At 35.4% G+C, this 12837-nt stretch overlaps 1 protein-coding gene across 7 annotated transcripts in view; it reads left to right on the top strand.

The window, feature by feature from the left end:
* BRWD1 (bromodomain and WD repeat domain containing 1) overlaps positions 1-12837 on the top strand; it is a 54094-nt gene that overhangs the window by 19181 nt on the left and 22076 nt on the right. For all 7 annotated transcript variants that reach the window (XM_031556884.1, XM_031556883.1, XM_010723654.3 and 4 more), the window contains 13 exons: positions 426-554; positions 1833-2058; positions 2511-2699; positions 3643-3826; positions 4697-4790; positions 5692-5832; positions 7732-7817; positions 8620-8815; positions 9894-10010; positions 10118-10225; positions 10614-10738; positions 10845-10927; positions 11395-11506. In XM_031556884.1, coding sequence (XP_031412744.1) covers positions 426-554; positions 1833-2058; positions 2511-2699; positions 3643-3826; positions 4697-4790; positions 5692-5832; positions 7732-7817; positions 8620-8815; positions 9894-10010; positions 10118-10225; positions 10614-10738; positions 10845-10927; positions 11395-11506 — 1790 coding nt within the window. The remainder of the gene's footprint in view (positions 1-425; positions 555-1832; positions 2059-2510; positions 2700-3642; positions 3827-4696; positions 4791-5691; positions 5833-7731; positions 7818-8619; positions 8816-9893; positions 10011-10117; positions 10226-10613; positions 10739-10844; positions 10928-11394; positions 11507-12837) is intronic.

Genomic DNA, 12837 nt, shown 5'->3' with positions numbered 1-12837 from the left:
TACAGTCAATAGAAAAGGGATTTTTTACTTTAGGTTTAAAGTTTTATAGCTTTCTAGAAATTGGCTTAACAGTAAGTATTTAGTAGCTAGAATTTAACCTTCAGCAATATACTGATTTTAACCTTCAGCAATATACTGATAGCTAAAGAACCTCGAAGTGGTTTTGTTCCTTGTTTTTTGGTTGGTTGGTTTTTTATTTGAGTATGTTTCCATATCCTTTATTGCATCTTTTAAAATTATAAGATTTAAGACTTAAATTAAAATGTCAAGGGAAATGATATAAACTGAAGTGACTGCGGATTGTTCATTGCTTTATTGGAGGCATTTAAAGAGGTCCAGGACTGCTCTTGACAGAATAATTGATTTTTTGATTTTTTGCTCTAAAATTTGATAAAATACTCTCGAGTTTCTTTCCTTCAATGTAGATTGAAGGCCAAGGACACGGTGCTGTTTTTGACTGCAAATTTTCACCAGATGGGCAGCATTTTGCATGTACAGATTCTCACGGGCATCTTTTGATATTTGGTTTTGGCTGTAGCAAGCCTTATGAAAAGGTAAGTTCAACTTCTTATTAGAACTGTTTAGTTAAGCTTCTAACTAAAATTAGATTATTTATGCCAATTCCTGAAACATAGAAAGTAACAGAGTTTTGTATGTGTAGGGGATGTAAGTATAATGTGTTTCTTGATGTCTGTGAGTTCTCCTACACGTACAATCCTGGCATGGCAGAAACAGCCAGCATCATAACTTCCCCTCTGGGAAGTAGCTAGTAGTACTTTTCTGAAACAGGTGTCTTCCAGCCACTTCATTTACATGTTAATTGTTTGAGCCCATATTACTACTCAAATAGGTTTGAGAATTTAGGTTACATTTGAAGATTAGAATCTATCACCAAATTTATTATGCTACTACCAAATAAACATTCAGCTTTTTGTTAATGTTAAGGATAATTTGCTGGTTTATTTTCATTATTAGAACTTGCAATTTTTTAGACCTTGAGTTATTCAAATCCAACTTCGGTATAGCAGATTGTTTAAGATAAGCACAAGTAAATGAGCAGCCAATACCGCTGACTGTGAAATGTTAGAAAAATGTGTAGAGGATTCAGTGTTCCAATTTTTTAATGTATCAGCTAATCCCTTTTTTGTTTTGATAAATACGTGTGTTTCTGTCTTCTTGAAATAGTTCTCAAAAATGCAATTTGGCCTATGCTTTTCTTCAGTTCTCCCTCAATTTTTTAGAAGTTGCAATGGTAATTCCATATTTATCACTTCCGCGGTTGTTTTTTTTTCCGCTGTACATTCTTAACTGAAATTGAAACTTAATTCTGTTCATCTTGCTTATCACTGCTGGGAGCAAAGATTCTGACTATTACATAATTGCTTGTGTAACTCTCACTTCAGCTGTGTGGACTTAGGACTGTTGAAGTTTTAGAAAACTTTTCAGGTGGATGCTGCATGGTTAAGGAAGAACTTCTCATTGAGAGCTAAGGTTGAATTTGGAACAGTGATTTCCTTTCATGGAAACCATGGAAACCAAGGAAAACTTTTCTTAGCTGTGTGGGGGGAAAAAAAGTGTTAAGTGTAGAACAACATTGTTTTCTATATTTGTTTTTGATGCTTGGAAAAATGATCTCAAAAATGGAAGCACTGCAACATGTACTTGTTATAGTAGTTGTACATAACTCTTCTCATTGGGAACTTGCCTTTTCTTTCACCTTTTAAGATGGTTTTGGAATATTTCAATTAGTATTGCTTGTTCTTTTGTGTTTTCTCGTAGATTTCCATGTTTTTTCCTTCAAAATTGACAACAAAACTTTTATTTTCTTCTAGATTCCTGATCAGATGTTCTTCCACACTGACTACCGACCCCTTATTCGAGACTCCAACAATTATGTCCTAGATGAGCAGACTCAACAGGCTCCTCATCTCATGCCCCCTCCCTTCTTAGTAGATGTGGATGGAAACCCTCATCCAACAAAATATCAAAGATTGGTCCCAGGAAGAGAGAATTCTGCGGATGAACATTTGATTCCTCAACTTGGATATGTAGCAACAAGTAAGAATGGTCTTGCTAAAAATCTGTATCCAGAGTTTATCTGTGCTGTAGTAATTCTGATTTGAGACAGAGTAGATATGACATAGGTGGTATAAAATTGATACGGTTTTCTTGCATGCTAGCAACTATTGTATGTATTTGTGTTCTTCAAGGATGCTGAAATGTCCCACCGTGAATACTACTTCAAAAAAGAAAAAAAAGAAAATTCGGTGACTCAAGCGGGTGTCTTTTTTTTTTTTCTTTTTCTGGATCTGACATACATTAACTGTGCTTGAGTTTTAGACTCCATAAATGTCTCACTTGGAGTAGGTAACTTGAATAATTTCCAGAGTTGTTCTGCAACTGACTACAACAAGAACATGTCTTTCTGTGATGTGAACAAAGAGATTAAATCATTTGCTATATTAAGTTAATTATCCCATTCATTTTTGTCATTCTGATACACTTGTAAGGTGATGGAGAAGTGGTTGAACAAGTTATAGGCCAACAGACAGTTGATCAGGATGAACAAGGTATGGAGCCCAGCATTCTTGATGGTATGATTAGACAATTACAACTACAACAAGATCAAAGAAATGCAGCAGCAGATCAAGAACCTGCTTCAAGTGGTCTACAGAATGGAGAAGGAACACCTAGAAGAGGTTAGTATTTAGAGGCTGAGGATGCAGCCTCACTGCATCTCTGTGAGAAGTGGGAGTGGAGAGGGAAGTGGCAGGCTCTTTGGGGTCACTGATGTAAGGATGCACAAGAAAAACACAGAGCTTGTTTGGGGTAGGAGGGGGGAGAGGTTCACAGTGAGCAACAGGAAAAATTTATTTACCGTGGAGGTAATCAAACACAGGGATGGGCTTCCAGCAAGAGGGTTGATGACTCATGCCTATGAATGTTCAAGAATCATTTGGATGATGCCCTCAGTTGCGTACTTCAACTTTTGGTTACTCCTGAAGAGTTGAACTTCATTCTATTTCCAACACATATTAACTTGGATATTGTTTTGGGGCTAAACTTCTCTTTGTGTAATTCCGTCTGGTTAAGGTTTTCTTTTCTTCTCTAAAGCATTGTTGTTCCTGTGATTAAATTACAAAACAAAGCCTTTCACCACTGTTCAAGAGCGTTAACTGTGTTTTTAGCAATATATGACATTTACAGGATCTACACTAATTCTTCTGTAAGGTTTTCAGGATGACCGTTTTACCATACTGGAATCCCTTCTTCTGTCTTTGTAGATTTAAACTGGGCTCTCTTCCAATACATGCCTGTAGTTTTAATTATACGCAGTCAGTTCCAGGGAAACTGCTTTTCAGAACCTCAGAACTGAAGTTGTTCAGAAAAAACATCTGTTAGTGTTATACTTGCTTTCACTGTATTAAAGTAATAGTATAAATGACCATTTAAAAAGCATGTGTGTTTTATCACTGTATTTTCTACAAGACAAATTCCTGAAAATGATCCCTAGATTTCTACATAATGATCATGGAGATAAAAAACAGGGAAAGCGTTAGGATTTTTCTCATCTCTAGTGACAAAAAACAAGACTTTAATTCTGTGTAGTCCAAAATAAATGCTTTTATTTGTGTATTTTAGTATTTAGAAGACCGAGTTTAGACATCCAGTCTCCTCCCAATATCGGTCTGCGCCGAAGTGGGCAAGTTGAAGGTGTGCGGCAAATGCATCAGAATGCTCCACGAAGTCAGATGGCTACAGAGCGAGACCTTCAGGCCTGGAGACGAAGAGTTGTTGTCCCAGAAATACCACCAAGCTTACTCAGGTCTGGAAACAGCTGACTTGGCTGCAGATAAAACTAGAGAGAATGCATCATTCTCTTACTTCTAAATCGAGTACTGCTATCTAAAATAGGTTGTGGTATGAATTGAAATAATTGAATGGACAGCTGTGCTTAAAGCTTTTAATTGTAAACTCCATTCAACGAGATGAATGGAAAATTAGTTTAATAAAGAATGATTCTCCCATATTTTATTTCAGTACTTTGAATTCTCTTAAAAGACAAATATCTGAGATTCTTGCTTTTTCCAAAAGGAAGGGAGGTGCAGGTGAAGTTTGCATATGTGAAAGAGTTTGGAGAAATTATGCTTTTGTGAGACTCTGGGAGGGCAGTGTGTTAAGACCAGAAACAAACAAAACACTTATTATATTCACATCAAAATTTGTACTGTAAACTTCAGAACAGCAGAAATTCTTCACTGCAGAAGTAATTAGCTTGCATTGAAAAGTGCTATCTGTGCATTGTGAAAAGGAGTAATAATATACGTAAATATTTTTTTTTATGATACAGCCATATGTACTGCCACATCTATGAAGTTTTTGAAAGACTTTCAGCCTTGAATACTTGGATGTAGAATGATTGCAAAGGAAAGAACGTAAATTAAAAATAGAGTTGAAGCAGTTTGTTACATTCTGATATTTTTGAGGAAGTCTTGTGATATCCAACTTTTTTACTTTATCTGGAGATCAGAGGACTTCTGTTGTAGGCATTTGAAAATAATACAAGTCTGGAATTAATCAAATAGAAGTAGATGCTAGGGCTTTTTAAATAGATTTTTTTTTTTAAGAGAATGGATTGTTTGATTCAGTATTGTTGAAAGAGATGAAGCATGACACTTTCATGACTTCCTTATAGGAAGCAGGAAAAATATCGAATTGCAAAAGGGGAAGAAGAGAGAGATCTTTACCAGTCAGAGAAGAGAAGGAAGTCATTCCAGTCATCGGAAAAGGTATGCAGCAACTTCTAGGAAAACTGGTGTTCTGCATAGTTTTGGGAGAAGTCATGCTTTAAACAAAGAAAGCAGATATTTCTGAAGGTTTGATATTCAAAGGTTCCTGGTGATTGACCTTTCACTTATTGCAGGACAAAGTTTCTTTCACTTCTGTCAACACCTAGATTTCATTTTTTTTAATTTCAGTTTTGCCTCTTTCCATCAAGGGTATTTAGCAGAATTTATAAAGACAGGTTGTATTCAGGCCATTCTGGTTTTACTGCAGTTAAGAGCTGAAAGGCATTTGTGCAGGTCAATGACAAAGCATTGGGGAGGTGCATGTGAGAGTGTTCAAGATCTTAAATTTGAAGAATTATAGGCTATGTTGTGATTCTGTGCTTTTTTTACTTTAGATAACAATGTTTTGTGTATGATAAACTTTTTTCACAGTTGCTCTACTTTGAGCACTTCTTTCATTGTCAATTTTTTTGGAAGTGGTCAGTAAGAAGGAAAGATAGGTACTGGACTAGTTTTTGTAAGGTTGTGGCCTAATTCACTGTATTTTGCAGTACAAAACAGCTTTATGAACAGCTTGAGGCAAGAACTATACTGCATGATTCCCATGATTGGGAGGAGGCGAGGATTTCTGTTCTTGATTCTGTAAATATGTGTAAGTGACATGAATTGACTTGTCGCTTGCATTAGTAAGGTACAGTTTAATTAAACTTCAGATTGGGAACTGGAAATTTAATGGCTTACAGTAAAATTGTTTCTTGTGAAAAGGAATTGTGACAAGATAAGTCTGTGATGCAGTGAGGCCATTTCAAGTGTTGCATTCGTCAGTGCATTTTGAGCCTCAAAAATGTTTGCCATGACACGTTTCTGTGTAACAATTCTTTGTTCTTCCTAAATAAATCAGAGTGACTCTGAGTCTTCGATAATACAGTCTAAACGCAGACTGCATAGACGGAAATATCCGAATTACCGAACACGGAACAACATTGAACAGCTTGATTCTTCTGATGAGGAGAGAGATCAGTGCTTTGGTTTGATAGAGCAGGTAAGTTCTCTTGATTTCAGTATTCTGAATTTAAGTTGCTTAAGTGTAGTTTCATAGTATTGTAACTTCTTTCTTAAAACAAAACCCCTCTTCTACCAGGGAAGCGTTTACAGTAACAACAGTAATGCTTACAGAAACTGTAGTACTTCTCAAACATCATTATTTGTTGCCTTAAAAATAAGCTATCCTGTCAGTCTGGACATTCCTAAACTATGTGTGTTGAGAATCAAATCCACAGATAGGCAAAACCCTGATGTATTGTTGAGATTGACTTAAACTGAGATTTGGATTTTTGATGTTTGTTTTTTTTCTTTTTTTTAACTGTTCCTTTTGCAAAAACCTTTGAAATCTGTGTGTACACCAAAAGTTGATTTGCTTTGCACACAAGGAAATAGTTTCAAAAGGGGAAAGGAGCTGACAAAGTCAAACTTGTTGGACCGGTTTCCTGTTTTGTTAGTGGAGAATGGTGAATGAAGATGTTCAGGAGCTAAGATAATGCTTCTGTAAGATGATTTTTCTCTGAAAAAGGACTCTTGTCTTGCTAGAAGAATAATAAACACTTCAATAAAAAGCTGAAGTTTTTCTTATTTTGGTAGTAGAGTAGAAAGGGAGCTGACAGGAGACTTTTGTCACCTGACAAATTTCAGGTAGCAACAAGTGAGCTATGTGCAAATGTCCAGTAAATGCTACATAAACTTAAATGTTTTTGAAGTGAAGTTTCTGATACGCAGCTTTCAGTGCTTTTTGTTTCCCAATTTGTAACATTATCAGGCAAATTACTTATGGCAGAGTAACTACAGAAATTAATTTGTGAAATCTGGTATTATGAAAGTATTAAAAAAAATTAAAAACAACTAATACGAAAATGAGTTTTGATGTTAAATGTGGGAGAATAGGTTGTGGGTGTTGTTTTGTTTAATTCAAGTACTTGTAGGATGAAAGAGATCATCTTTGCTATGTGAAAAGTATTGGTCTTAATGGGGAAACTGACAGACTGACAAACGTTATCAGTTGGACTGATTCAGGCAGTATTAAACTTGAAAGTGCAAATCAAACCTTTTTTGGTTGTTGTTTGACGGTATACAACTTGGGACATATCAATGCATATATTTAGTTACTGCAGTTATGGAAAACAATTCTTAAACATGAAGTTAATGTAGATGTTTAACAGCAGACAATTACTTGTATTGTAATATATTTTGATATGCCTGGATTTCTTAGTTCTGCATTTAAATATATACGTAATTAGTACTGTGCAATCACTTAATATTAAAATCAGAAAAATCACCTGATTCTAACTTGCAAATAATAGTTATAAAAGAAAAATATTACAGAAATGCTACTCCTATAACTAAATATACCTTTGTTGTGTGTGGATGAAAGACCCGATAGCTTTCCTTGACTTGTTCCTTTTGCAATCATTGAATTCTGCCATTGCATTCTAGGTGGGCAGATTTTATTCTGAGTTCTACATGCTCTAATTTCAGCATCATCAGTCTGCAATTCAGCACAATGGAAATCAGACAGCTAATTCTGATTAAACAATGTGAACTTAAATTAGTTTAAAACAACAACAATAACAACAAAACAACAGTGTTGTCATCTGGTAGGAGGATGTGTTGCTTTGTGCAGACTGGCTACAGCTGGTAGAGCAACACTTGGATAATAAAATATGAGCGAATGTCTAGGAGTTAGTGATTAATAGTGCAGACCTGAAGTTAATGTGCTTAGTTAAAGGAAAGGAACTGACAGGAAATTACTTCTTTAAATTCCATTTTACCAGATTTCTTCCTAACCATCCAGGTTAGATTGTGAGTGGAGAACGTGTTTTATGCTTGGGACCAATAAAAAGTGTTGTGAGGAAGTTTTGGTTTGACTCTTGTCTATCTTTCAATTCAGGAAGCTGAAGAAAGTGAGGGCTCTGGCTCATCTGAAGAGGAGGAAGAGTGGAGAAGTGATAGGAAAAGCAACACTTTTAGCTCTAGGTAAAACCAAAGAACTCCCAGCCTTTACTTTTATGAGTTTCAGTTTGGTTTTGGCAGGTAAAGTTGTATGAAAGTTCTTGTGTGATTCATATGTAATAATGGTTAGTTGGTGACTGTATGGCAGTGTCACGTTGCATCGTTATTTACTGCCACCAAATGTTTTTCTCTCTTAAGGTAGTTTCTAATCCTTTTGCTTGTTGGATTTTTTTTGTTAGCTGGCTTTAAAAAAAAAATATATCAGACTTTATTTATTCATTTTTTGAGAACCTAGCAGCTGTCAGTTGCTTGCTCTTAAGATTATGATTGATTGAAAACAATAACAAAATCTTAATTTTGATGAGTAACTTTATAATTTTATTTAGAACAGAAGTTACAAATGTATTTTTTTAACTGATCTTAATATGACTTTCTAAACATTTTTCTAGAATTCTCTAGTAGCAGAAATGAAAAGTATGAATATCCAAAAAGCAAGTTTAGCCTGTGAGATTTGTAGAACTCTTTTAAGAATTCAGTTAACACTTGACTGTTTTGTTAGGGATGGCTTTTATTCAAAAAAGTTGTGAACTTTAGAATTCACCAGACAACTTTTCTTTGGAAAGTACAATTTAAAATACTGTATTTCCAGAAAACTACATAAAATATCAAGTAATTATTGAGGAGAAAAAAAAGAATTTTAGTTCCTATGATAGTGTTTTCCATGATAATCTATATCAGGAGGTGTTGTCTAAGAATATACCACTCTTAAAATACTGACAACTCAATTCTGTGCTTGTATTCCCTGTGACGTACTCGTCATGGTCAGTGATTCTTCAAGTAGGTACTCTGACTGGATTGCTGATGCAGGGATTAACCTGCAGCCTCCTGTCCGGACCTCTCGACGGAAAACTATAAGGTACTGCAGTACCTCAGAAGATGAAGTGTCAGCTGGGAAATCATCTCCTCCAAAGCGAAGGAGGAGAAAAAGGAGAAAAAAGCCCAGGCCGAAAAAGCAGGAGGGGGTATGCAATTTATTTATTCTATTCACTTTCTACTAGATTGCTCACTTTAGATTTTAGACCTCTTCACTGGAAACTCTTGAAGTAGTGGCTATTGTGGTTAGACACTGATATTATTACCCCTACATAAAGGCTACCTTTGAAAATTTGAGAACATTTCATGTCCAAGATATCTACTGATTTATCTGCACTCCAAATGAAATCCTTTTTTCATTTAAAATAAAAAGTGTTCAGAAAAATGTTCAAAGAGGGGAAATGTGATTATTAAATAATTGTACAGAATAATAGACAAAAACTCTGTAATGCAGTCTGGTTTTAATTCGTATATTGTTTGAGAAACTTGGGAGACATAGTTACTGTATTTATGGAGACTGTTTGTTCTTGTGTTTAAATAATTACCTATTATATACTTAAGTTTTTAAGTTATTTTTTGAGTTACCAGAATTTTTGTGGCCGTTTTCTCTTCATCTTCTCACTTGATTCCAAAAATTTATCTAAATTATTTGAAACTCTTTTAATATGTATATTTACTGAACAAGTAGTTGATTTATTTAACTATGCAGCTACTTCTGATATTAGAATTGTTTTATCTCTCTTTTATGATAAGCTTGATAAGCAGGGTTAACTTAATCTGTTTCCAGAATGGAATTAATTGAGGATGTTTTTTGGCAAGTATATAATTTGAAGTTATACATAACCATAAACTATTTGGGGGAAGAAATCTAAAGCCTTAAATAACTCTCTAATCACTCTCATAACTTTCCATCTTCAGATGATTTCTTGCATCTTTGTAAGGCTTTTATTGGACACTGAGGATTCCATCTGAACTAAAAGGTTTTGATTCTCTTGAGAGTTGTAAAATGGTTATCTTGCTCACTCAGGCCTTCAAGTAGGAACAAAATGCTTAGCATAAGTACTGCAAATACAATTTGAGGAAAGCCTCGAAGGAATTCAGCCAGCAGGTTTTGGAAATGTATGTTAGTCTTTCATAACCTAAGCTTTTGTCTGCGAGATTGTTGTTTTGATGTCATGTCAGCAATATGTCTGTCATGACTACATTTGATGTCTGTTAAATTTACAGGCTAATACGCCAACACAGTCAGTAAATTCAGAACTGTCGTATGATTGGCATCCTCCTGTTTGGATAACAGACACAGCTCTTCGAAGATCTCCGTTTGTTCCTCAGATGGGTGATGAGGTAAGAATATTTGTTTAAAATCTCCTTCAAATGCTGGTACTGCTTACATATTTCTATAACATTTACTCTTTGGATATTTTTTTTAATTTAATTTTTACTTTTTTAAGGTAATATATTTTCGACAAGGGCATGAAGCTTACATTGAAGCAGTTAGAAGAAATAACATTTATGAACTGAATCCGCACAAAGAGCCTTGGAGAAAAGTAGTACTTAGGGTAGGTCTGCACTGAACGTGGTCTGGGTTTCAACGCTACTAATCTGTGAATATGGGTTGTGCTGCACTAGTTTTAAAATATTAATTTCAGAGGTTATGCCATTTTCCTTAACGCTTTTGTGTGAAAACAACAGAGGAAAACTGTGTTCACTTACCAAAGTAGTTTTGAAGTTTCCTGTGGGAATCCTGAATGCGAATAGCTGTCTTCATATTGCCAAGTCTAACAGGCTTTCTTCCACTGAAATCTCAAATATGGTTTCAGTATTGTTGTCATTTTGTATGTGGATACAATATGTGGGTACAATATTCAGTTAACTGTTATTAAACTAATAGTTCTGTGCATAGTCCAGTTGGGAATACTTTCTGAAATTGTTCGTTCTTACCTGTAGGATCAGGAGTTGGTAAAAATTGTCGGAATTAGGTACGAGGTTGGTCCTCCCACATTGTGTTGCCTCAAGCTTGCCTTTATAGATCATGCCACCGGAAAACATACTGACAAATCATTTTCCATCAAGTATGTGCATCTATATTTTCTTGAAAAGTTCTGAAAAATGTATTTCTTTAAGCTTCTTCCTAAAGCTCTAAGGTACACACCTGAAAGGGTATTTTTCTTAATCTAGATACCATGATATGCCAGATGTTATTGACTTCCTTATATTACGTCAGTTCTATGATGAAGCACGGCAAAGGAACTGGCAAGCTTGTAAGTGTATTTTCTTCACTTCTTCAAATTCTATCAAATACTTCTTCAAAAGTATTTGATAGAATACTTTTGAAATAAGAAATGTATTATTACTGAAGGTTTTAGGTGCTGTTTGCTTGTAATTTCAAAGGGCTCTCTGGTAGATAAGGTTGGTCTGCCTGTTTGAAATTTGAAACCACTAGTAGCAGTAGTAAGCATTTTGGAGGGTCTACCGTAGTTCGATGATAACAGTCTTCAAAACGCAAAATCAGATTCTGGTGTTGTCTTTTCTTGCTTTATAGTTAAGTAGCAAAGAGATTTAGCGTTTCTTGGCATAATCTGTTGTCTCTTCTTTTACCTGAGTATCAGTATTTTTAGATCTATAAGCTGAAATCCGCTGATCAGAAATGTGTTAATGACATACAGAAGAAGCATTGTTAAATAAATCTTGTTAGTAAAATACGCGAGCAGAATTTTTTTTCCTCTAGCTGACAGGTTCCGATCCATTATTGATGATGCATGGTGGTTTGGAACAGTGTTGGGTCAAGAGCCATATCAGCCTCAATATCCAGATAGTCACTTTCAGTGTTACAGTGTTAAGTAAGTATAAAAGGATTTTACACTTCTAATGTTAGTAGTGTGAATTGCCTTTTACTTAGCTAGCCTCTTGGTATAAGAACACGTAAGTTGTTGAAATGATTTTATTGGCCATGTTATCACTTCTCAATGGTATCTAATCTAGCACAGTGTGAATATGTAATAATTTTAAGCAACTTTTTAATGAAGGATATCATGATAAAATAAGTTCTTGACTTCTTTGATAGCGTCATCTTTTCTAACAACTACTGCTTAATCTCTTCCATGAAGCAAGCAATGCAATTTCCCATGTATATAAATTATTAGTCTTGAGTCATAGGTGGTTTTGGATGGGGCATGCTGAATCTTTTTTGTTGTTGAGATCATAATTCTTACACTTAAATTTCCCACGCTTCTGTCTTTCACATTACAATCCACAAGAGCAAATATAACTATAATGTGATTGTATGCAATCACTTGAGCCTTGTGTAAATTATGTTTCTAAGTGTAGCTATATGCTTGCTGTGTGGATGTGAAGACAGAACAAGTCTGTTGCCTACTAGTATTTAGCTCTGTTTGCTACTATGTAGGTTCTGCTTGCAGTTTGTCCTGCGTTTCATCTTTGGGTTATATTTATCAAGATAGCTGCAGATAGCATAATTAACCCTATGCTACTTCAGACAGACAAATCCCTTTGACCAGCGTGCTTGTCAGGAGATAATACTGCATTGGTGAAAGCATATATTGTCAAGTTCATTCTTCAGTATGTGGCAAGGTTGAACAAATCCAAGGGGAATACAGCAGGGGGAAAAAGCCTGTGTAAATAGAAAAGGCCAGGAACTTCAGTGTCAAACTTAGAACATAATAGTTGGACTAAGTCATGCACCCGCTTCCTGGGAACTGCAAACCTGCTAGTTGTCTTCAGTTCTGTGTCCATTCTGAACTCACTTCCATCACATATGACAGTAAATACTTCTCATTAAAACATCATTCTTCCATAGAAGATGCTTCCTGTGGAAGTAAGTAGTAAGTTTCCATTCTAGTAGAGGAATTTCTGCTTCGTTTTGACTTGAGTCAGGTGCTTATCTTGGGCTGGTAAGAAGGTTAGGGAGGTGTTGGCCTTCTAAAGAAGAGCTTTTGCATCACTGCTACAGTTCAGAGTGCCTGCCTCTATTTCTATCTTTTACAGATGGCATCTTGCGTCAAGCAGAAAATGCTGGAAAAGTTTTGGTTGTGCGCTAGATCTGTGAGCTCCCTAACCTGTACCTTTACCAGGAAGCAGTCAGTACTAAGAAGGATCAGAGAGTCTTGCTGATAGTCACCCTGAATATGTGCAAAGATAAAGTTTTTTTACA

This window comes from Meleagris gallopavo, chromosome 1 (assembly GCF_000146605.3).
Source record: "Meleagris gallopavo isolate NT-WF06-2002-E0010 breed Aviagen turkey brand Nicholas breeding stock chromosome 1, Turkey_5.1, whole genome shotgun sequence".
NCBI lineage: Eukaryota > Metazoa > Chordata > Aves > Galliformes > Phasianidae > Meleagris > Meleagris gallopavo.
The sequence above is the reverse complement of the archived record's forward strand: the minus strand, read 5'-3'. Positions and strand labels throughout refer to the sequence as shown.